We start from the raw sequence: 26,485 nt of genomic DNA on the forward strand, positions 1-26,485 counted from the left end.
CAAAACATCTCAAGTTATCATCATTTTCATAATAACAATAATATTTATAATACCTAATATTAATAATACTAATACTTTGTAATAATAATAATAATAATGATAGTGGTAATAATAAGTATAATAATAACAATAATAACAATAATCATAGTAATAACAATAATAATAATAATAATAATAATAATAATAATAATAATAATAATAATTATAATAATTATAATAATAATAATAATAATAATAATAATAATAATAATAATAATAATAATAATAATAATTATAATAATAATAACGAATACTACCTCAAGAGTGTATAAGCTTTCAAAATAAAATGCCATAGCCCGGGCTCGAACCTTAGACCTCTCGCTCAACCCCAACACCTCTAAACCATTCGTCCCTCATAGTTTTTCTGTTTTAATATCGTATCATAATTTTATAACCCGTATTATCTAGTCCTAATTACTTCACCCCAACAGCAACCTCATAAGCCCAACTGAACAATCAAAGCCCAAACAAATGTCCAAGAACAGATTCGTACATTCAGTAGGTTAACCGTGACTAGAAACAAAAGGTGGGGTTTATTCGTTGATGGCTTGTCGGGCATTAAAGCAAGGAAGAACACGCCAGCAAAAAAAAATACTATCATCGTCATTATCAAAACAACATACACCATCATCGTTTGCTGTTGTATTAGGAAACAGAAACAGATTAGCTGCAAAAGTTCACGAATACGTTAACAAGGTGGTTTGTTTGTAGCATTGGACAGAAAAATAAACAATACGTATCATCTTCTTCCTTCATCTTCACTGTATCAGAAATAAAAGAAACAGGAATAGCACAACAACAAGGTTGCAGCGGCTGTGATTTTGAAACTGAACGGTAAGGAAAAAAAATATCGAATGGGTAATATTAACTGTAATTAACAGAATTAATCGAAAGTAGTTGTGAGGTGAGTAAACGGGTCTGTGATGGTGGATTTGGATCGAAAATAGTGATACAGAAACGTAACATTAATTAGTCGTAGGTGAGGGTTGTTTGATTGTAAAAATATATATATATATACGAATAGATACAAGCAGCTGATTTCGATGGTTTAATGAGGTTGTTTTGAACTCGAACATATATCATGGGTTCGTTATCATTGTTTATCATCATTATCATCATCTCTTAATTACCATCATCATTATTATGATCTATTATCATTATCATTCTTCTTTTCATTTCATCACCATAATCATAACATCACGTTCATCACGTATATTATGATAATCATCATTACCGTTATGTGGGTGTTTGTGTTGGTTTTGTTTCGAACGGCAACAGGAAGAAACGAAGATGTAGTAGTAACAATTTTCTTTAAATAGAATTTAACGATAGTTATAGCAGTAGATGGATATCACGATGAAGAAAGAGGAGGAAGAAGTTGGTTTTAAGTGGGTGTAGGGTTGATCACGACTAGAGAAACAGAAACCCGAATGAAGAAAAAGAAAAGAAAAAAAAATGTATAGCAGCGGTGGTTGTAGTGTGTGAGTGGGTTTCGATTTAAATGCCAAGACAGAAGCAATAAGTATATGGTGGTGATTCTTGGTTTGATAAGAAACAGAAAAAAAAAATTAGTGGGAGATGGTGACTCCACGAAGAAAAAAAAGAGAGAGATGGATAGAGATAGACTAAGGTGGTGATTAAATGTCTTGTTTCGAGTAGCAACAATGGTGGGTGTTTGATGGTATGGATCGACCAAGAGAAATAAGAAACAGAAAGGAAGGTGAAGGTGTTTATGGTGTCATACCATTTGCATATATATTTATATGCAAGTGTAGGATGTCTATACATGATGACTAAAAAGACAGAACTAGTATCCATATTAAACTCTCAGCCAAACTAAGGGGTCGTTTCAATTTATGAGTAGGTATATTTGTTATGGAAAAGCAATTGAATATATATAAAGTATAGCTAGTGGAATTCACAAAAGCAAAAATAGTGATATTGTTTAGAATCTCGTGAAAATTGTTTGGTTGTATACTACCGACAGTTTTCACGGACTGTGTATCGTGCGAAATTAGTGGCGGATAAAAGTGTTCAGAAAAATCCCATATTTTTAAATTAACTATATTTATTTACTTTGGTCATTATGGTATAAAATTCGATCATTAATTATTAAATAAATAGTACATTAATTATTCACTCCCAATTCCAAGTAAAATATAAAAAATTTTAAAATTTATCAAATAACTTCTAAATGTATTATTAATAAGCTTATAATTTATAAAACTTATTTTTGGATCACCGTTTATTTTAAAATCACATAAGTTCGTATTAAACTTATTTAATATCCATCGAATGGCGATTGAGTGTTACTGTCGTTTACTAAATAGATTCAAAATTACAAAATATATATTTAATATACTTTATTTATATATATATATAGATATGTTTTAAATAATAATTATCATAATATCATATTTTTATTTTTATTTCTCATAATTACTTTTAATAACAACAACATTTAATATTTCAAATTATATTTCCAATTAATATATATATATATATATATATATATATATATATATATATATATATATATATATATATATATATATACACACACACACACACATATCTATTTAAAAATAGTTGTTCGTGAATCGTTGGGAATGGTTGAAAGTCAAATCAATATATGAAACAGTTCAATTTTTTTTTTAGACTCAACATTACAGACTTTGCTTATCGTGTCAGAAACATATAAAAATTAAGTTTAAATTTGGTTGAAAATTTCCGGGTCGTCACAATAGGAAGAAACCTCCCAAGAAGTGATCAACCTCCAGATTCAGCTACAAGAAACTAGAGAATGAATTAAGGAACTGGAGCAACAACAAACACCATGGAACCCCAATACTACTGCTTTGAATCCTACCTTTCCCCCGAACTTTTATACGCAAGCTAGAGGCAGTTCTCAGCCGCAGTTTCCTCAAACTCCATATCAACATCCTCATATGCCTTTCCAGTATAATCAGTCGTTTTCGAATCAAATGATGTATCCATTTCAAGTCCCCGAGATGAGGAAGAAGTGCACATATAAACAGTTTTTAGACTTCAAAGCTCCAGAGTACAGCGATTACACAAACCCTACAACGACAATTGGTTAAAAGAAGTGGATCGTGCATTAGAAACATGTTATTTTGAATCTGAATCCAGGGTGTTATTTGATATTAGACTACTCAAAGGTGAAGCAATGAAATGGTGGGATTCTATTACTGCATATTTGCCCAAAGAACACATTAGTCAAATAAACTGGGAACAATTTGCTACTAAGGTTCGCGAGCAGTATTGATCCGAATATTAGATGGAAAGTAGGTACCGACCGAGAAGGATAAAATCCAACATTTTATGCGAGTGATTAAGCCGAAGTATAGAACAGTTACGAGATTTGCAACGACTTTGGCGCAGGCACATGAGATGGCCAAGATTACTGAAGGTGACATTAATGCAGCAAAAAGAGAAAGTTCGAAAGGTGAATCAATTGGGGGAAAATCAGAAGGTCGGACAGGTGGTCAGTCTATTCAGCAGTCAAGTAAGCAATTGGGATTTCATGGTAAAAGGTCAGGTGGGTTTAAACAGAAGAGTAAGTTTGGTATGAGCGGATCGGGTTCTAATCAGTCAGGTTGGTGTAATGTTTGTAAGTCTACTCATGTCGACCCGTGTTCTCCAGTGACCAGAAGGTGTTTCAAATGTGGAGTGTTAGGTCATGAAGCAACAACTTATTCCTTTAAAGCCAATGTTTGTTGGAATTGTCATCATGAGGGGCATAGATAAGAAAATTGTCCATCAGCGTCAAGAGCCAGTTCTAGGGAAGGGTCAGTCCCAAGGTCAGTAACTTCCGGGGGATCTTCTGCTTCTACTACCGGGAAGAAGAGAAAGAACCCTCCATCAGCAGAGGCAAGGACATTTCAGATGACAGTAGACGTTGCAACCGCTACCGATGATATCATTACCGGTATATTCTTGGTTAATTCCTTGCCAGCTCGTGTGTTGTTTGATTCAGGGGCGAATCGTTCTTTTGTGTCTTTAGGCTTGATATGGCCGAAACGGACGATTTTATTGGTGCGGTGTCGTTAAGTCGCAACGCGTCAGAATCTGTCATAAAAAGGGGTAATGGTTTTAAATTTATATTTAGCGGGACCTAAATCGTACTACTCCTTATTATGAGTAAGGGAAGTATGACCTAGGGTTGTATTTTATGATATCAGTAGAATCGAACCTATATTTAAAGCTTAAGATAATTCTAAGGTGAAGGAGTAGTGGTTACCTAATTTTAGGTTTTTCTAATTTATAAGACAAATAAAGTAAATGCAATAAAATTTGTAATCAGATAAGGTTAAAACAAGCGCATACTATGATTTCAGCAGTTACTTTGCCGAGATTATGGAATGCTGGCTCATGAATAGGTAGGGACCTTGTATTTATTACGCTGATCCTAAACGCCCCTGTCGTAAGACATGTCACTGGATAATGCGATAGGCTTGAAGATTCTGATTCTGAATAGACAGCAACGTCCCTTACTCGTGTTTAAAGTAATTCAAGTCCATGGTAATTAATTAATAGTAATATTTTGTTGTTCTCGATAAGATAAATACTCACAAACAAGCGCTGCCTCTTGAACCCTGCAAGGCGGCGAGACCTTCTTGACCTTCACTTTTTTTTGGGTAAGCGAGTAAACCCTCCTATGAACGAGCACATTGGCTACCCCATAGAAGGTAAAACCTCGGGTAATCAAGTCCCTCGAACGCGAGACCTGGTACCGGGTGAAGCGCGAATTTTACGCACCCTCTAGTCACACTCCATTTTTGAACAACTTGGCATAGCCAGAAATTGAACCCAGTTGGTGTGCTTCATTGAGTAACTCGGTGGCCACTCAGGCAAGCCTGCGTGGTTGACCTCCGCTTTTTCTGCAACACTGTATAGTAAATTCTTATGTGTATGCAATCCGCAATTTTTAAACCCATTATTAGGTATATTTTGACCACTTTTGCTTTCAAATAAATCGCAACTAACTAAAATGATCGACACTGTATGCTATCTTTGAGTTCATTCTTTTACACTTACATAAAAAAAACTTATAGTCGATACACAAATCCCACGTTGTAGTAAACAATGTCACGAATCTTTAATTTTTAAAAGAGTCATCTTCTATATAGTTTCATGTTTTCAAGCATCTCAACATTGAAGTGTCTATTATTTATCTTTTTTTTTTTCAGAAACTATAAAAAATATTTTCATGACTAATCTTCACCAAACTTGAAAATCAAAAAGAGTACAAATGAATTAATACATGAAAGCTTCATAAGTTGTTGACTTGTTGTTGGACAGGTACCCACCACCACCACATCTTATAGATAGTGCACTAATTGCTTAAAGGTTCAACAAAAATGATTGCAATAAAATACTTCATTTTCACTCAATGTGCATGTTTACTCAACTGTGCAATAAAACATGATACACTACCCAGTTTTCATGCTTGCATTTGTCTGAGTGACATCTATTTCTTACAACCATATCATGAAGAAAACAAGAACAGCTTGTTTTGAGAGAGCATCGCCAGCACTAAAGCAGATTCTGCTCCAACTCTATTGGTAATTTTATTCGCCTGTATTGCACAATATAAATGAGATCGTTGATGTACATTTATGTAATTAATGTCTTGATCAATACTTTATAGTTGATTCAAATAGCAATAGAAACATATGCCTTACTCTGTTACTACTTTAAGGTGGCAAAATGAGCGGGGCAGGCTTGGTAGCGAGTCAAAACAAGTGATTTTTCGCATGGGTCAGATCAATGCGGGCCGAGCACTTGTTTCTTTCAAAGATGTTAACTTTTTAATATGTATGTAGTGTCTTACATATCACTTCAAAAAAAAAAAAAAAAAAAAAAACACAATTTATAAAAGGTAATCTAGTATTTGGAATAACTGTATTCAGAAGCTTTATGCTTTATAGAGAAACTTCATATGACGTTTCAAAAATTCTTCCTGTTCCCTTTTAGTCTTTAATTTTAATTTTAATTTTAATTTTAATTTTATATGACCAGCTGAACCTGTTAGAGATGAAACAGTAACCTGATTAATGGGTTGAAATTGCCACCTTTATGAAACATGAAAAACAATTCGTTTCTTTGATGACAGTGCGGATAAGCCTTTGGAAGTCGAACACAACTTACATGAGTTTGGGTCTTTGCAATACCACATTCAGGTAAATAATAAGATAAATTTTGTTTTTCTTTTTTATTTTGTCCTAATTTATTAATTTTACTGAGCATCTAATACAAGATTTATCAGTCATATGCAACAGAACCACATCATGCATACCTGTCCATCTCAACCCCTGTTTTGTCCACCAGTTCCTCGATCATATATGGATTTTCGCGTCCCAATTTACAGACCGTAAAGAAAATATGTCGTGAAGTAGTTGAGATTATTGAACCAGCAAGAGCAGGATATCAGCTAACACTCAAAATCGATTTCACTAAAATTCCTCGCAAGAGAGGTAATCTTTGTTTTTCGTAACACGTATCAAACATCCATATTTCAAGAAGCATATAAATCATACAAAATATAAAGTTAAAAAACGATAATTTTATGTCATTCAGATTCTGAACACTTCTCATAGGATGTTGACTACAGTATTTGTATATGTGAAGAATGTGAGATTATCTAGAACTGTTAATCTGTTATAATCACAAATGAAATTTTTCTTACAACCAAAAAAAATTAAAAATTAAAAAAAAAAAAACAATCATAGCAGAAAAATAATAATGCTTGTTTTATAATGTAGATGCAGAGAAGATAATTACAGATATTTCATCGGTGCAAGCAGCAATACTTAGCTCTCAGCTAAAACAAATTTTAACGACCGTTAGCACCCAAGAGATAACTGAAGGGGCATACAAGCCAATCAAACTTGTCTATCATCCTAACGAGCCTTTTTATGTCGTTAAACAGGTAAACTTAACAAAAATCACAAAAAACTCATTGTAGAAATGTACAAAACTGTTAACTAATTTCTAAGGGACTTGATTCATTTGTTTAACAGCCAACGAAGCTGACTGCAGTGTTTCCAATCCGATTGAAAGAGGATTCAGATGTAGTAATCGCCAAAGCTTTCTTTCAGGTTATTGTATCTTCAGTTACTATGGGTCAAACGGGTCTTACGGCCCGCCCAATTTGCCACCTCTTACTTTCATCCCTTTTTGTTGACTTTGAATTTTATTGTTTGACTCAGGAGCTTGTAGATGTTGGAAGATCGGGTGTGTGTCCGAAGGCACCTTCTTGCTACTGGTCACCTATTCCGCCTCCAGAATTAAGAGGAGAATCTATGAAGGATTTGAGCACTAATGGAGGTTTCGTTTCGTTTGGTATTAAACAACTCTCGATATTCAAATTATGAAAACAAATAGTATTATTTTAATTGAACTATAGGTCAAAATTGTGAGTTAATCTAACTTTTCAGACATATTTGCCCGGCATGTTCATGGCAAGAAACTAGACAAGACTGTATGGAACTTGCTTAACTTCAATGCATTAGTCAAATATCATGTAAAGGTAATTGAGTTGTTACACAACCTGTCTGACCCGCCCGATTTCCCACCTTTGACATTTATAGACGAAATTTACAAAATGTGTAAGTTTATTACTCCAATATTCTCAAACAGTGCACTAAAGGATTTGTGCAACGAAGGATGAGAAGCCGTTTGGATAGCTTGGTTGAGGTAAAAGGCGTCGATAAATCACACCTTATTAATACAAATTGTAATTTTTCAAACTGTTTTCTGCATATTCATCTCAATAGTAGCAAACTGCAGGCTCTGCAGCACACAAGCAAGGAAGATGGTCAACATATCGAAAAAGTTAAAGGTATTCACAGAGTATTTAACCAACCCTTTCAACATAATGTAAGGGTCAAACGTGGCGGGTCAAACAAGGGTCAAAACAGGTCCTAATCTGGAAAGAATTCGGACACTTTTCTATACGTTTGACCCATTTGACCCATGTTTTTAAAGCTATATATATTGATTTGCCCCATTCGAGATAATTACAAACCAGACTGACCCATTAATTAGTAAACGGATCAAGTTTTCATCTCTAAGTGAATCAAATATTTGATCTTTGAACCTAATGCAGGGCGGCGTAGGGGCTTGAAGAAACTGATCAACTTTACCAGACGTACGATCACTACGAAAAGATGGAACTTGACAAAAAAGATTAAGAGAATTCGTTCAAGAATAAGGATCCGTGGATTCAAAAAGTTTCATAGAGGATGGTTAAAACTTCCTTGTTTCTCTTCAGTAATGAAATATCAGAAGTTAGACAAGTTTTAAATTATTGTTTAGTTTTAAGCATACTGATCATTTATAGGTATTTGTCCCATAGTTGTTGGTTATATACAAATATAAAGCAAAGAAGAGAACTTAAAACTATCATAAGCAAGTGTATTCCTTATGGTTATTTAAGCACATTTTTTTGCGTAAGCCAGGAAAGTTTCCTATGAACGAGCACATTGGCTCCCCATAGAAGGTAAAACCCTCGGTAATCAAGCCCCTCGATCGCGAGACCTGGTACCGGGTGAAATGCGTATTATGCACACCCTCTAGTCACACTCCCTTTTTAAACAATTTGGCATAACCAGGAATTGAACTCGGGTGGTATACTTCATTGGGCAACTCGGTGACCACTCAGGCAAGCCTGCATGGTTATTTAAGCACATTTTAGGTACATAATTATGAATCAGACATATATAACATATTTCTGAATGAATGGTTGTCAAAATTTTCTGCAATAATCTTTACTTCATCACTAACGAATGTTGATATTATAATTATAATTATACTGATAGAGATCATTAAAATAGCGAAAAATAGGAATGGTTTGTTCATATTTTGTAGTTTTTGTAAAACACTTTTTATTACTATTGAGTTTTGAAATTATAGAAATTTTGATTTGAGAACAGCTTAAATGTTTTACATTTGGGATATCAACTTTATACCATTTTTACCAGTCTTTTTCTAGTCCATTTTTAACTCATTAAAAATAGAATTTAACAAATCTGAATTTTTTTTTAATCATTCAACTCAGGTTGTGTAATCCTTTGAATTTTTCAATAAAATACTTTACCATATCCAACCAATTTGGAACGATGCACCACCACATCCAACAAGTGGGCCCAATTAACATCACAACCAATCAGACAACTCGGATAGATTTCCATACAAGTATTAGTACAACTACACAAAATTACAACTTTTATTCTTAATATTGTAATATACAATCTATAGGGGGTGAAAATGTAAAATTACAACTAATCAACCATATTTTTGAAGCCACAAACTACATGTGGTTCTTGATGCTTCATCAAACCAAAGGTTGTAAGATTTACACCAAACTCACAAAAACTATCTCTTACAAACACAACAATAACCACAAAACAAACAAAACTTATTCTCATAAACAACAACCAATTCCCATCTCAATTCTTGCTTCACAATCTTTTTTTATTAATGGCAACTTCATCAGTTAATGCAACAGGGTTCTCATCATCTTTTCATGGAAGTTGGGGGACTTCCATAAATGGTGAAGAATTTTCCACAATGGTGGCCAAGACTAAACCGACCCATGTTCGAGTTGGAAACCCGTTAAGATCCGGCCCGATGATGGGAAATGTTAACGAAGGAAAAGGACTATTCGCTCCATTAGTTGTGATTACTCGTAATATAGTTGGAAAGAAACGGTTTAATCAGCTTAGAGGAAAAGCAATTGCTTTACACTCACAGGTATTATACTAATTATGCCTTAAAGACTTGTTATATATTGTGATTTATTTATTCAAGTATTGAAATTTAGTGAGTTTTTATTTGCTTGATATAGTTATGTGTACTACAATCCTAAATAAAAGTGTGTGTTGAAGGTGATTATATGATATGAAGTAATTAGAAATATATAATTAGAAATTAGAAATATATAATTGGTTGGAACGAAACTGGTTTTAGGATATATGTAGTCAGGGAATAACTCGGTTAGGCAGCATACATATGACTAAAACTAATCGTCTCCTTGTGTAGCCTGAACATTGAAAACCTTATCCGTTTATCGTTTACAACAAGTTGTTTAAGTGTTTGGAAAATAAACATGAAAAAAAACCTTATCCATCTATCGTCTATAACAAGTTATTGTAGTGTTTGGCAAATTCAGATTCACTAAATGATCTACATATCAAATGATAAATCAAATAACAAGAATATGTTTTGTTGTTGCTACTCCTAAACTAAGTACCGAAAATTAGTCATTCTACTCCTAAATAACTAGAGGGATACTTACTTCTAAAACCAATGCCATGTACCCCTTGAGATCATTGTGAAACCTATTGAAAACATGGAACTAATTACCTTAATGAGAAACCTGGTTTAATTTAAACACACCCTGCAATCAAATCTTGGATGGAATAAAGCAGTCAAGAATGTAACTGACAAGAAGAAAAGGAAAAATGATTTTAGTCTTACGAATTAAGGTCATGTTATTTCAGGTAATCACAGAGTTCTGCAAATCGATAGGGGCAGATCAAAAACAACGACAAGGGCTGATTCGGTTGGCGAAGAAAAATGGAGAAAGACTTGGATTCTTAGCTTAATGTGGTTGTGTAATATTTTACAGATTAAAGATTCTAAATTTGATGAGAAAATTGAATTTTACGTCCTTAGTATGTATAAAGAAGATCTTCCAGATGTAAATACATTTCTCATCATCTGGACAAACCTCAAATGGGTAACTATTGAATGGATCGGGTTGGGTTGGGTTGGGATAATGAACATACGAATAACTGTTGTTTTAAATATACTGTAATACTGTAATATTGCGATAGATATTTATAGATAGTTTTTTTCCTGATGGACAAAAATTAAGTGAAACTCTACTTTGGGGGTTTGAACCCAGAACGTCCCCCTAATTGGTGAGCTACCTTGGTACCATTAGTCCAAAGAAGTGTTGCCGCTTTAATGTAAGATCATACAATTTAGGTAACTATGATGATATTAAAGTACAGTAGAATGAAGATTAATAGATACAGTCCCTTTAATTAAAATAAAAAAAGTACATAAGAGTCTGCTTTCATTGAGAGCAGAACTCAAGACATCCCGTTTACGTGCTCTAACCACGTAAGGTATGAAAAGCTGCATCCCTACACTTCCGTTTTCATTATATCAGATTACCATATCCCACCATAAAATAAGGACAAGGATGCATGTTGCTCATGCTTTTTAGCTGCATATTATAAATGAACTTATGAGCTAGAGCCTTAAACTGGTAATGCGACAAGCAGTTTCATCTAGATAAACTGTTGAAAGGATTTATCTGTATGTTCAAAACCATATGAATGTAGTACCACAACAGAAATGGATATAAGCAGTTTCAGTCCCTACGATAAATAAATATATATATTAAAAAAAAAAAAAAAAAAAAAAAAAAAATTTGTTTGCTTTCATTGAGAGTCGAACTCAAGACCTCCCGCTTACTAAACGGGTGCTCTAACCAACTGAGCTATGAAAGCAACCTGATATACAATCCTACATTCTGTTTTCATTTTATTAAACTTATCATTTCTTACCTCAAAATAAGGATAAGGGTGCAATGGTCCCATAATGTTACATTACTTAGCTGCATACTGAACCTGAAATATTAAAATATAACGATTACACCACTACACATGTATATGAACTTTATGTGACTGGCCGTTTCATCTGGATATGCATTTATCATGTTTTATCTACATGTTCAAAACTATGTGTAGCAAATATGACCCTAAATAAGCGTATAAACAGATTCAGTCACTGAGATATAAAAGGACCAAAATATTTTGATTTCATTGAGACTCGAACTCAGGAAATAAAAACAGATTCTATTGCTAAACAAAAAAACTCCTAAATAAAAACTTAGGTAACAGTCATATATTGACTGTTGTCTGTTACTTAAAACAAAGACATATATTGACCCAATCAGTAATCTAATAATAAATTATTTTAAGACTAACTAATTTAGAATTTCTACATTTCTTAGACCAGTTATTAACAGTATGCATAGGCTTGCTAGGAACTTTTTCTTTATAGGAAAATATAATTAAGAAAATTAAAGTATATGTAGCTAAATGGGAAAAATAAAGTATATGTAGCTAAATGGGATTGTTAGGTAGGCTGGGCAATGCCTCAAAATGGGTGACTAGAATGGATCAGGTCGATTTGGGACAAATTGCATCACTTTATGTCTGTTATTCGTTTTGACATTTATATATAAATATACTGTAGTTACTATATTACTGCAATAGAGATATATAGATAGCTTATCCACAGATAGACAAATAAGCAACACTTTACACTACCTTTTCTTTTTATCAAATTACCACTTCCAAGCATAAATAAGGATAACAATGCATGTTGCTCAATGCTATTTAGCTGCATATTGTACTGAAAATAGCCCCAAAGATGAACTTATGAGGTAGAAGTTGTTAAACTGGTAATGTGACAAGCAGTTTCATCTAGATAGACTTTTGAAAGGCTTTATCAGTATGTGCTTACTAAACGGGTATGTGCTTACTGAAAATACCACATGAAACTAACAGCACACTAGAATTGGATATCAGCAGTTTCAGTCCCTAAGATAAGAAATAAATAAGAAATCTTTTTTTTTTTTTTTTTTTTTTGCTTTCATTGAGAGTCGAACTCAAGACCTCCCGCTTACTAAACGGGTGCTCTAACCAACTGAGCTATGAAAGCAACCTGATACCTCTCATGTTTTCAAAACTATCATTTCACACCACAAAGATAGGATAAGGTTGCAATGGTGCTATCAATATAGACTACTTAGCTGCAAATTGTACCCAAAATGAAAAACAGATTCATACTTTGAGGTTAACACCAACATAAAAGTTGGCTTTGATTAAGAGTTGAATTTGAGATCTCCACAATCACAATTGCAAACATTGTGGGTTGTTTTGACCCATTTGACCAATTGCCCTGTCCAACCCGCTACCACTGTAACCAAGCCAACATGATATATTCACGAGGGCTTCTTTGAACACTATGAGCAGGGGCGACTCTAGTAGTAGGCCCGTTAGGCAGGGGACACCACTAGTTTCAAAACTTTTAGTAAAAAATACCCTTTAAATTGTATAGGACACCACTAATTTAATTACAGAACCCCATATATTTCTTAAAATATATAGTTTTTCTTCTAAATTGTTTAGGACTTACCATTAAAAATAACTACTCGGACACCTTATATATATTCGAGTTTGTAGTTTTTTGAAAGTAGACTCCACTAAAATAACATTCAAATATAATTAGTACTGGAAAATAAATCGGGAACCCATAGCATTATAATCCCGGAATCGCCACTGACTTAGAGTGGATTTGGCTGTTACGAGAAAGGGGTCTAAAGGAAACTAAACAGGGTTCGAAAATATACAATTCTTCCATCTCCTGTTGCATAATAAGATAATAAACATCCAAATATAGTTGAACCTCGTAGTGCTCAAACCAACCGTTTCTATAGACGAAATGGAGAGCAAGCCCCCACAATCAAATGAATCCATAGTCGAAAGGCCTGGTTTTACAACTCACACACCATTAAATTGCAGTAAGTTTTATAAACAAGCTAATTGTGACATATGTACTATTTACAGCATACCTATAACCTACTACTGTGTGGCAGATGATACTATCAGATGGATCACTGAGATATTCAACCATTTGTATAAGATGCTGACTAGTGATTTCTAGAAGATGAAGATCGCCGAGATGAAGGTATGATGTGGCGCCACATAAAAGCATGCATTGATTGTTTTTGGATGCACACTTTTCTTTGGATCCCATACAGTTATTTGCTCGGATCGTACTTGTGGTTTACCCTAAACCGTTCTCCTCATCCTTTTCCCTTAATTGTATTATATATTTTTTTTTAACACCGATCAATATGAGGAGGAGAGAAGATTAAAGTTGAAAGAAATTTTAGCACTTAAAAACTATACATAACTTACAACGTATTTAGAGAAACTAATTAAATTGTTTATTGTCGTAAATGGTTAATTGAAGTAACTATTTTATATCTGTATGAGATGAGATTCAAATTAACCAATTTCTTTAAACTTTATTAGGAAGAGGAATTCGAATTAACCTATTTTATATTATATTATTATATCTATATATCTATATCTATATATATATTAAATTAATAATAATAATCAAATTAATCGAGACGTAATTATGCGGCTGGTCCCTAAAAATATATTCAAAATTGCATGTGTGGACCTATATTTTTATTTTGACATGGATGCCTACCTTACGCAGTTGATCCCTAACTCTGACGGATATAATCAAGCTCCGTTAAGTAAACTTGTGTGCTTGACATGTGAAAGTAATTCTTTTCTTTAATGTTTATTTTCATCCCACTAATTTACAAGAAACAAATTGAAATTTACAAGATTTGTATATTTGATGTAGATGGCTTTATCTATTCTTGTTATGGTGGATTTGAAAGCCAAATCTTTGACTAATTACATCTTCATTTTTGTTATCATCATACATTATATTATATAGATCTACTGGCATTTTTCATTAATCGATTTTACGAAATCAATTTTAACCTCAATTGTTGATCGATTTGTATAGATCTACTTCTGGTTCACCGAATGAATTGAGAATGAACGAGCAATTTGTTCATTGAAGGCGCCGTTGTCAATTGACTATCGTCGCATCTTACAAATGATTTGTTTTAGTTTTGGTTTGATTTTGGTTTTCATTTGATTTTGATCTGATTTGAATTAGGATTTAGTTTGGGCTAGTTTAATGGTTGTGGTTGAATATGGAGGAAAATGGAAAGATAAGTTAAATGTTAAGGGATGAAAATTGTAGGATTAATGTGCAAGGTACAACATATAACTATATGGCCAACCTCATTGAGCCTTCGGGGTCACACACATATACACCGAGACGTCAAATAAAATATATATGATGTATATATATTACTCAAGTAACAAAATAGTAAATCGAAATTAATATTTACTATTCATATGAATAGTAAATGAATCGAAATTAATTAATTTACTATTCACATGAAAGCGACATGATAGAAATTATTAATTATAAGTTACATAACATACCCCTGAAGTATTTGAGAAATACGACTTTATGATACTAATTTGAATTCACGGGTTAATTTAAAAAAGGTTCACGGGTGTTTTGAAAAAAAAAAATATATCTATATATATTGTACCAAATTAATTCATATCTCATTCTTGTTTCGATGAACTAAAAATTTTGATTTCATAATATTAACCAAAGGTCGATTAATATTACTTGGGTTTGGACTAGCATCCATTGACGGTCGTTTGAAGTGTAGTGTGGACTATCCAAAGAGACGGTCATACTTTTGATCGTAAGTTTCTCTCCGTCTCATCAATTTCTCCAAGAAAGGTATATCGTCAACTCCTCTTTTGTTTTATATTCATGACAATTATTATGGTGTAACTGGATCATTGAAAAATATTAATCGTGTGCATGTTTCATTAAATAAGTGAATATTTAATCTTGTAAAATTTCGTTCATAAAATAATAAAAGATTATTATTTTAACTATCCGCTGCGTTAATCTGACTAAAAATACACACGATTTTCCATCAGTGGTATCCGAGCCGCTTTTACATCATCTTAATTGTCTTGTGACTATTCTTTAGATTTAACTTTATGGTATATTGGTGAAAGTCGAAACCTTTTTGGTTTTTAAAGTAAACTCGGTTGATCTAAACTTAACCTCATGACGCACAAATATGATTGAAAGAATATCACTATTTTAAATTGTAGATTTAATTGTTATGGCTTGAATATTTATTATAATTGTTGATTGTTTTATTCCATGGTTATACACATGCATTGTAACCATGGACAAGCCATATTTAAGTTTTAATAATGTAGTTATTAAAATTGTGATTACACTCATAGCCCATAATGCCCCGACCTATGTATGATTGTTGTGATTGTTGATTACGGCAATATTATGTCATGTTGATTATTTGTATTATTATAAAGGCCAATTTTGAAGCCAAAGTTGTATTATATTTATTTTTCATTTTCATAGTATTGTATTTAAGTTTATTTCAATTTGTAAAAGTACTAGTTTAGTTGTATTTTCAAATTTAAATAAATGTAACAAGATGAAGATTGAAGATAAAATACAGCGTGCTTTTGGCTTAGAAGATGGCGAACAGGTCAAGTTGACAACGATGGCATTTGTCAAGTTTTCACTTGATTCTTGAATCAAGTGGGAGCTACGATATTACTCTTAGTTTGACCTCTTGATCCCATGTCGGCTCATGGGATCAAGCATAGGATTTTTGGGCTAGGCTATGTGTGTGTGATGCATGGTATGGTTGTGTTTTATTTTTACGCATTTATATTTAATTGTTGATTATAATATATGCTAAATGTTTTTGATGAAAACATCAAATAAAACTAGTAACGAGTTTCAAAGGTTAAAATTGATGATTTTAAAAAGTTAAATTCTAACGAGTTTAAAGTTAAATATTTTTTTGAAACTCAAATAATATATATGAGCGACATCTTTTAAAAATGTTTTAAAATGATACACAATGTGTATTTGTTATTTTTTTATATAAAATAAAATAACAAACTAGACGCATAAACACGATCTACATATATAAAATTGGTTAAAATAATTTTTAACAAATAGTGTAGCGAATCTTGTGTGCATGCATTATTCGTTAACACAAACATTTTAAAAATACCCGTCAAATTTAAGTCATGCCATCCAATGAGCTTGCAAACACTCCTCGTTATTTTTTTAATTACGGTGAGACCTAATCGAATTATAGCCACGAGGTGGATTTTCAGTTACGAGTGAGACTAGGCTGAATTTTCACTGTTTTCAAATTGGACGACTTAATCGTATTCACGGTGAGACCTGAGTTCGAGGCAAGGATGGGACAAACATGCCAATAGATAATAGTGGTTTGTTTAGACTAAACATATCTCAAGGTCCCATAAAGATCTAAGAGTTGCACCTGTGATGCAATTGGTACTCGCTATCTACCAGTAGACTCTATAACTGCTAGCTGATCAACTGATATAGTTATGGAACCTCTATGTGGATCTTAGACTTTTGTAAATTAATTGTTTTTTAAATATATTAAAACTTGGGTAATTAATTTATTAAAGTATTATATCGAAAATACTAAAATTGAACCTTGTTCTTTTGTAGATGTCAAACAATCAAAACGTAAACCAAAACACCCTCCGTTCTTTATTGGAGAAGGAGAAACTCAATGGTTCAAACTTCTTCGATTGGTACCGCAACCTGAGAATTGTTCTCAAATATGAAGGGAAGTTGAACAAAATTGAAGAACCCTTACCCGAAGCTCCTCCTGAGACAGCTACAGCTGCTCAAAAGAATGCTTATCAGAAGTTGTTTGATGAGCAAGAGTGAAACAACCCAACCCGTATTCCATACGATAAATTTTTTTTTTTATAATACACATTTATGCGCCAATTAAATATGTAAACCATTCCACGAATTCCATTTAAACGTACAACGATTTAAATGTTTACAAAAGGCACGAAGGCCATTAATTAAGTTCAATACAAGTTTGACCCCCTACAATGATAGTTTATAATCCAAACGACACTCGAGCATGGTTTGGAACTAAACTACCCAAAACGTCAGGCCAACTTCAAAAGCTATCCCAAAAGAACCCCTTGTCAACATAAACGGGAGACAACTAATCCAACCGTATGCCCTTACCCTTGTCCAAGTCGGAACCTATAAAATGGTAAACAACGAGAGGGTAAGCAATGCTTAGTGAGTGCAACAATTATACATACATATATATAACCTATCCATTCGCAATCACATTACCAAATACCTCATACGAACTTGTAACTCAAAAAGCATGTCAACATAAACGTAACACCAACAAGTCGTACATTATCACGCCACTTCATTAGCATATACTCAACTCAACATATATATATATATATATATATATATATATATATATATATATATATATATATATATATATATAATATGCTAAACAGATCAACAATCTCAATATGGTTAACCAATAACGCTATGGTGCTACCGGCTCGTGGTTCACACCATACGCTCGAGTCATACTCTTTTATAGTGCTACCAGCTCGTGGTTCACACTCGATGCTACCGGCTCGTGGTTCACATCTTATTTTATAGTGCTACCGGCTCGTGGTTCACACTCGATGCTACCGGCTCATGGTTCACATCTTATCACACACATGTTATGGCACTACCGGCTAGATGGTTCATACCATAACACCCACAAATAAATACGTCATATACACATACGTATAATTACTCCACTCACCTTATCACAAGGATGATGATTTAGCACTTCCGAGCTTCAACGCAATGTTCCTAAATCATTAAGTGCACATTCAATTTCACAACTAGTGGGATTAACCACAATACTCCCACTTGAGCATTTAATGACCCAATTTGCATTAAATGACTCAACTACTCACAACCGCCCATAAATGGCCAAGACTCGACTTTAATCACTAATACTAGTGAATTAAAGTCTATTAACTTCAATTAACACAAAGCTTAGGGTAATCCATACCCATTTCATCTAATTGGGTCAACTAGTACATTTTGACCCGTTTTATCTCACTTAGACTCGCAATCAAGTCAAACTTACCCATTTACATTTCTTTCATAAATCTTAAAGTGCATTAGTGACTAACAACACCAATTGACACTTACAATCTCAAATCACAAGGCCAAAACCCTAAATAGTGGCTATTAGGGTTTCTTTACAACAACATAACCCAAACTCACCCATTTTACCACCAAATGAGTCTTACAAATCCCTAGTACTCAAAACCATAGTCATTAATCAATTAAAACTCAAAACTTAGAGTTAGAACTTACCGAGACTATCAACGTGTAGCTAGAGACTCAAGGAACAACTTTAATTCTTGCTCCTAGGTTTGATTCACAAATCTCCAACTCCAAATCTCAAGATCAAACTAAGTGGATTTTGTGTTTTGGGAGAGAAAATGGAGAGAAAAGAGAAAAAGAAATGAAATAAATGGATATGTGGTGGATAGTTAATGCTCCCCTCAGATCCATATGTCAAGTTACCATTTTGCCCCTCAAAATCCCTTAAATTGAGCTAAGTTCGACACCAGTTCAGCAGAACTGTCGCGACGCGACCTTAATCGTCGCGGCGCGACACATAAAGGGAAAATAGACCCTTCTTAACCTAACTTCTGATCCAAATTTTCTTGTTATGCTGCGGCGCGGACCCAATTGTCGCGGCGTGGCCTAAGGCTAGAACTGGACAGCTCGACCAACTTAAACACTTTTTCGATTTTATTTGATTTGTACAATCCAAACCCGCTTCCTATATTCACCTAGCCTTCCACAATAGTCTCACAAGACTTAATGCTAACAAAACCCATGTTTAAACTTATATATATGCACACATTATCAAGTATAATATATATATATATATATATATATATATATATATATATATATATATATATATATATATATATATATATATATATATATATATATTATACACACACATATATTCATACATTTACGCATAAGCTAACGAGTTATAGACGTACAAATGATTTAGTAGGTACCTTTCGATACGTACGGGAAAATGGGATGTTACAAAGAGAAGATAGTTTTAATCATGCTTGCTAGTATGACTTCTGACCTCCAAAAGGAAATGGAAGATCGTACAGCATATGATATGATGACTGAGCTGAAAAATATGTTTCAAAAACAGGCTAGTCAAGAGTTATATGAAACTTATAAGCTTCTTCTGTAACACCCTAGGCAAATCCCACATCGCCCACAGACATGAGTGATCATGGGATTATAAGGTAATACTCACGCTTAAATGACACAACGCGCTTTGGGACCACATGCAGAGCAGATGTGTGAGTACGCTGCAGTTAAGCGTGCTCGGGCGAGAGCACTACCAGGATGGGTGACCTCCTGGGAAAGTGCTTCTCGTGTGTGGTCGCCAAGAAAAAGCCGTGCGCTTGCGGGCAAAGCGGACAATATTGTGGTCATGTTAAGCTGGGGTGTTATAGAATAGTATCAGAGCCACTCATGTGCCGTTGAGGGTGGTGGGGCAAACCTCATCGAGGACGATGAGTCCCTGAGGGGGGGGGGGGTGAATGTAACACCCTAGGCAAATCCCACATCGCCCACAGACATGAGTGATCATGGGATTATAAGGTAATACTCACGCTTAAATGACACAACGCGTTTTGGGACCACATGCAGAGCAGATGTGTGAGTACGCTGCAGTTAAGCGTGCTCGGGCGAGAGCACTACCAGGATGGGTAACTTCCTGGGAAAGTGCTTCTCGTGTGTGGTCGCCAAGAAAAAGTCGTGCGCTTGCGGGCAAAGCGGACAATATTGTGGTCATGTTAAGCTGGGGTGTTACATCTTCAAACATGCAAAATTGAGGAGGGTATGGAGGAGGGTTAATCAGTGAGCTCTCATTTCTTGAAAATGAAAAGCTACATTGACCGATTGGAAAAACTTGGAACTACCTTGCCGCCTAACTTGGCTGTGAACACGGTTTTGGTTTCAATACCAAAATCGTATCACCAATTTGTAATGAATTACAATATGCAAAGTTGGGAGAAATCTCTGGCAGAGGTGCACTCGATGCTCAAAACTGATAAACAGGATATTCCATATAAGGTTTCCAATCCAGGTGTCCTGATGATTAGGGATGGTAAGGTAAAAAAAAAATAAGCCGAAAACTTGGGGAAAAGGAAAAGGTAAGTCAATTGCTAAGAAAAAGATTCCACCACCTCCCAAGAAAGAAAACCCAGCGAAAAGCGAAAGACGTCGAATGTTTCCACTGTGGAAAAGTTGGCCACTGGAGGAGGAACTGTCCTTCCTACCTATCTGAGTTGAGAAAAGGCAAAGCTGGCCAGACCAGCAAATCAGGTATATTTCATATACAGTTATATACTTTTTCTAGTGATTCCTGGATTTTTGATACTGGTTGTGGTACTCACATCTGTAACAATATGCAGGGAATGAGAAGAAGTAAGAGACTGAAGAACAACACACTAGACTTAAGAGTGGGCAATGGGGCTCGAGCTGCTGTCGAAGCTATTGGAACCTATGAGCTTACTCTACCTAGTGGTCTTATTGTTTTGTTGGAACAATGTCATTATGCTCCTAGTATTACGAGCAATGTAATTTCAGTTTCTCTTTTGAAAAATGTTGGTTTTGAACTTACATTTACGCACTTTGGTATTTCAGTCTCTAAGAATAATGTATTTTATTTTAATGCTATTCCACGTGATGGTATTTTTGAAATTGATATGCATGGTGTGATTTCAAATAATAATTCTGTATATACCTGTACTGCCAAATGACTCAATCAAGACTTGAATAATACCTATCTATGGCATTGTCGTCTTGGTCATATAAACAAACAACGCATCTGATGGGCTTTTGGAATCAACTGGCTCTGAGTCATTTGATGTATGCGAGTCATGTTTATGTGGAAAGATGACAAAGGCTCCTTTCTCCAGTTTAGGTGAAAGAGCTAAAGATCTTTTAGGACTAATACATACTGATGTATGTGGCCCTTTTAGAACTATGTCTAGAAATGGTGAATCATACTTCATTACATTTACTGATGATTATAGTAGATATGGTTATGTTTAGTTGCTGAAACATAAACATGAAGTTTTTAAAACATTCAAAATCTTCCAAAATGAAGTAGAGAATCAATTTGGAAAGACCATTAAAGCCCTTCGCTCTGATCGGGGAGGGGAATATATGAGTCAAGAGTTTTTGAACCACCTGAAGAATTGTGGGATTGTCTCACAGTTTACTCCACCTTACATACCACAGCACAATGGTGTGTCAGAACAGAGGAATCGAACTTTACTTGATATGGTTCGATCTATGATGAGTCTAACTACTCTACCAATGTCTTTTTGGGGTTATGCATTAGAGTCTGCTGCACGCATACTCAATATGGTTCCAACCAAGAAGGTAAAAAAGACACCATATGAGTTATGGTATGGAAAGAGTCCTAAGTTGTCTAATTTGAAAGTCTGGGGTTGTTGTAAGACCCAAATATTTATTGTACATAATGTATTTATGGTGTACGATGCGTGTATGAAGGGTACGTGTTGCTTGCTCGAACGCCGAAGGAAACTAGATGTTGTCTGAAGTGACAAGGTGTGTACGTATCTTTTCAACCCCAAATAAATTTTTTGTTGATGTTTCAAAGCTTTACCATTGGAAAGGAAATCTTATTACGTTTCCAACGATATTTGATTCATCAAAAACGGAGTTACGGTCGAAAAGTTATGGCCAAAACAAGTTGTTGAAACCTGTTTTGGGCTCGACCACAAATTCCAGTTGTTTGGAGCGGTGCTCCACCTTTTGGCGCGGCGCGCCGATTGCCCCTGAAGCATTTTTCAGCCTTTTTAAAAGGTTCAAATGAGGGGTACTTTGGTCTTTTCATTTAGGGTCGGTTTAGGGTCACCAAAACTGCTCTAGAACTCCATTGGAGCTCATTTCTCACCCACACAAACACTCTCATCCATATCTAGAGAGAGAGGAAGAGTTCTAGAGTGAGAGAGCTTGAATTGGAGAAGAAGGAGTTGGATTCTCACCAAAGCTCGGGTTTTAAAGTTGTTCATCTCGCTCCTAGCTATGTTTTGGTAGTATTGGTAAGTTCTAACTTCGAATTTCATTTGTTAGATTTGATATTCAAGTTAGGGTTTGAGATTGTTAGTTGTAAAACCCATTTGGTTGATGAAGAGGGTTTATGGAAACTTACTATTTTGATATTTGGCGGGTTTTGGGTTGGTTAATGATTTAACCATGTTTAAGACTTGTAAATGGTGTATAATCACTAGTGTTAGTGATTATTGGTGTTTTGGAAACCATTAGGGTTCTTATGGTTGACTAATTTTGACTAGAGTCAAAATTAGGGTTTGTTGATGATTATGACTCAATTGCCGATTTAATAAGGTTTATAAACTTAAAATGGATTAAGTTGAATCATAGAACCGAGTTAAATATGTTTTGGTTTCAAAACTTGCTAATGGCGTGATATTGACTTCTTATGGGTCAAATTAGGGTTTAAGGGTCATTTTGGGCAAGATAGGTGTTTAACACCTATGATTGGGTTTAATTGGCATATTAGGACCATTCTCACTTGTGTTAGTGATTATTAGTTAGTTTGGGCACGGTTTGTGCTTGAAAGTGCAATTGGGTCGAAATTGCACTTATTGGTGTTTTGGGCATAAGCTAGAGTGTTTAGCTTATTTGTTTGTGAATTACTTAGGTAAATTGCATTTGGACGATTAGGAGCTCAAGCGGGATTGCTTTTCAAGTAATCAAGGTGAGTGGAATGTTTATACGCTTATGTATATAATTTGGTTGCTTGTGTGCGATGTGGTAAGTGACATCCGTTAGGATTCACTTTTCGTGGACCACGATTGAGATGGGAAAATATAGTGAGTGATATCCGTGTGGATAGCTCTTCATTGGCTATATTCGTTTTGTGTTTGTGGTGAGTGATTAACGTTTGACCTATCGCTCTTTGTCGGCCACGTGTGTATGTGTGTGTTTGGGCATGTAGCGAGTGATTAACGTATGACCTATCACTCTTCGTCGGCTACATGTATATGTTTAGATATGTGGTGAGTGATTAATGTTTGACCTATCACTCTTCATCGGCCACATATGTGTGTTGGGGTAAGTGGTGAGTGTTATCCGTTTGGGGATCCGCTCTTCGTTGGCCACTTATCGTGGGATGGAAGCGGTTTCGCTTTTTGTCGGCCATCCTTGTGATTGAGGTAAGTGTTAACGTTTCGGTTGCACTTTTCGTCTGCCTCATGGTGCGTAGTGGTGAGTAGTTAACGATTTTGACCTACTACTCTTCGTCGGCCACGTACGCGTGCGATGGGTAGTGAGTAGTTAACGATTTTGACCTACTACTCTTCGTCGGCCACCATCGAGTCGAATGTCGACATTGGGTATATTGGGATGTGTAATTTTATTAGCATTGTACGTATTTGTATTTGGCGTATATTATTGTTGAGATCTCTATGCTAATGATGTTAACTTGTTGTACGTACGATTATTCGTTTATTCGATATTGCGGTTTGCTAATGTTATTGTGTTGTTGTGTAGGTGTATGCAAGTAATTGGATTATGTATGTATGCGTATAAGTATTGCATTCACTAAGCATTAGCTTACCCTCTCGTTGTTTACATTTTTAGGTTCGGAGGCGGACGTGTCAAGGGTATGCTCGGGATTTAGATGATTTCCCTTTTTGGTTGCTTGCTTGGATTACTTGTGGATTCGGCCTAGGATTTGGGTAGTTTATCCTCAAACATCATGCTCGTAGTTTGTTTGGAAATTAAACTAATGTGGTCGAAACTCAAACTTTTGTATGAAACTCGTAAAACGGCCGATGTGGGCCCCACTTTATAAAACTTATTTTATGTTTGAATCGTGTTAGTTTTACATATTTGAAGATGTGGGTAAAAGCGTTTCGTCTAAATATGTCGGGAAGTGGCCAATCTTTTTCACGTTTAAAGACTTTTTGGACAGACCAGTTTGGCGCGCCGCGCGGCCATTTGGATCGCCCGCCATTTGCTGAACAAACAAATTTTTTTTTATTTTTGCATATTTCGGTTGCATAAGGGTTGGGTTGTTACAAGTGGTATCAGAGCATGGTCTAAGGGATTTAGACGACTTGAGATAGGTGCCTAGACTTAGACTTTATTGTGTGTACGCTTTATACGGGACTTGTAGGACTTTGGGTCTAATCGGGAATTGTTAGTGCTTTGATTTATATGAACTAACATTGTGCTAATTGATTTGTGTTGTGTTTAGCAATCATCAAGCGAGATGGACGTTGTACTAGCGAGTTAATGCGACGTGTTCGCGTAACAATGATTAGCTACCATTGTTACGGGTTCAAATCGTGTCAAACGAGCGATGTACGACGATTGTTGAGCAAGATGGGGTAGTGTGGTGTACATGTATATACCTATGTGTTATGTCCTTTCGTTTCGTTGCTTAATTACTTCGTTTTATAGAATGAAGATGAGAAATGGACACGACACCAATGATGGAAGTACGAGTGAGGACGTTGAGTTCACGGCCAAAGTTGAGGCCATCTTTAAACGTCAAAAAGCGGAGTTTCTCGAAGATGTTAAGAAGATGTTCCTAGATACGATTGACGAGCAACTAATCAATGTGGTAAAGGAGCAAGTTAAGGCCGTTCTTCAAGAGGATAATGTGAGGAGACGGGACTTTTTCTTTAAGAATTTCAAGGATTCTCAACCTCCCACCTTTGAAAGTGAACGGGACCCACTTAAGAGTGCCCGTTGGATCTCCGATATGGAGGGGGCTTTTCGTACGTGTGAATGCCCTCTCAATAAAAAGACGAGATATGGTTGTAACATGTTAAGAGGTGATGCTAAATTGTGGTGGGACACGAAGATCCGACTTTATAGCGAAGAACAATGCATGGAGTTCACCTGGGATGAATTCAAGAAAGAGTTTTTCGACGAATACCGAACTTCGGCCGATCTTACAAGGCTTAAGGACGAGTTACGTTCCTTGAGGCAAGGATCGATGGATTTGAACACTCTCAAATCCGTGTTTTTGTCAAAGACCCAATTTTGCCCGGAGTATGTCGGTAATGATAAAATGTTGAAGGAAGACTTCTATCGAATCTTGAACGATGGTTATCAAGAGAAGATTAGCGTAAACGTGGTGAAAACTTTTGACGAGTTGTTTGACATGGCGAAGGGTTTTGAGGTGCTTGTCCTTAGGAAAAGTGTTCCCGATGTTAGTAAGCGGAAGTCCGAGACTACGATGCATTCGAACAAGAAAAGTAAGAGCACTTCCGAGGGTGGCGGAAGTGTGAAGAAGAGTGGCACCGGTGGTTTTGTGCCCACGTGTTATAATTGCGGGGAACGGGGTCATTTGTCGCGTGAATGTACGAATGCGAAGTCTAACAAGGTTACTTGTTTTAATTGTCGAAAGGAGGGACACCGAAAGTCGGCGTGCCCGGATCTAGTTGGTGATGCATGAGAACCTGACGACGGTGTTCAGGTACTTTTCGACTATCTTATTGAAACGTACTTATGATGTTGTGTAATGCATTTTGTGTTAGTGCGTAGTGTAATGAGGGGTAGCGTTCCTTGTAGAATTACCCTATGTTGATGGTCTGGTTATAGGGTGAAGGGCGTAAGACTTGGTGCAACCAAGCATTCCTTGATATTTGGGAAATGTTTATACCAAGCCATATGGGTGGGTTTTGGTGTTCGGATGTTAGAGCGTGTTCGCTTTTGTGTTGAAGTTGATGAACCA

The 26,485-nt window shown here is 35.2% G+C and overlaps 2 protein-coding genes and 2 non-coding genes across 6 annotated transcripts; 2 read left to right on the top strand and 2 right to left on the bottom strand.

The window, feature by feature from the left end:
* Positions 1 to 5,489: 5,489 nt before the first annotated feature.
* On the top strand, positions 5,490 to 8,416 carry LOC139843869 (actin-related protein 2/3 complex subunit 2B). Of its 3 annotated transcripts, none has more exons than XM_071834041.1 (10): positions 5,490 to 5,624; positions 6,176 to 6,242; positions 6,329 to 6,536; positions 6,825 to 6,991; positions 7,083 to 7,160; positions 7,272 to 7,404; positions 7,500 to 7,591; positions 7,702 to 7,758; positions 7,852 to 7,903; positions 8,171 to 8,416. In XM_071834041.1, the coding sequence occupies exons 1-10, from the start codon at positions 5,551 to 5,553 to the stop codon at positions 8,365 to 8,367; spliced, it is 1,125 nt and encodes a 374-aa protein (XP_071690142.1). In that variant the 5' UTR covers positions 5,490 to 5,550; the 3' UTR covers positions 8,368 to 8,416. The 3 variants fall into 3 exon arrangements, with proteins under 3 accessions (XP_071690142.1, XP_071690143.1, XP_071690141.1); XM_071834042.1 differs by having other exon boundaries at positions 7,842 to 7,903; positions 8,171 to 8,295; XM_071834040.1 differs by having other exon boundaries at positions 7,083 to 7,404.
* An 890-nt stretch (positions 8,417 to 9,306) lies between these two features.
* LOC139843409 (protein PROTON GRADIENT REGULATION 5, chloroplastic-like) lies at positions 9,307 to 10,784 on the top strand. Its single transcript, XM_071833478.1, has 2 exons — positions 9,307 to 9,816; positions 10,566 to 10,784. The coding sequence occupies exons 1-2, from the start codon at positions 9,544 to 9,546 to the stop codon at positions 10,668 to 10,670; spliced, it is 378 nt and encodes a 125-aa protein (XP_071689579.1). The 5' UTR covers positions 9,307 to 9,543; the 3' UTR covers positions 10,671 to 10,784.
* Positions 10,785 to 11,511: 727 nt separating this feature from the next.
* Positions 11,512 to 11,585, bottom strand: TRNAT-AGU (transfer RNA threonine (anticodon AGU)). The gene has a single exon. It is a non-coding gene; the product is annotated as a tRNA-Thr (tRNA).
* A 1,145-nt stretch (positions 11,586 to 12,730) lies between these two features.
* On the bottom strand, positions 12,731 to 12,804 carry TRNAT-AGU (transfer RNA threonine (anticodon AGU)). The gene has a single exon. It is a non-coding gene; the product is annotated as a tRNA-Thr (tRNA).
* Positions 12,805 to 26,485: the final 13,681 nt, after the last annotated feature.

Source organism: Rutidosis leptorrhynchoides, chromosome 4 (assembly GCF_046630445.1).
Source record: "Rutidosis leptorrhynchoides isolate AG116_Rl617_1_P2 chromosome 4, CSIRO_AGI_Rlap_v1, whole genome shotgun sequence".
NCBI lineage: Eukaryota > Viridiplantae > Streptophyta > Magnoliopsida > Asterales > Asteraceae > Rutidosis > Rutidosis leptorrhynchoides.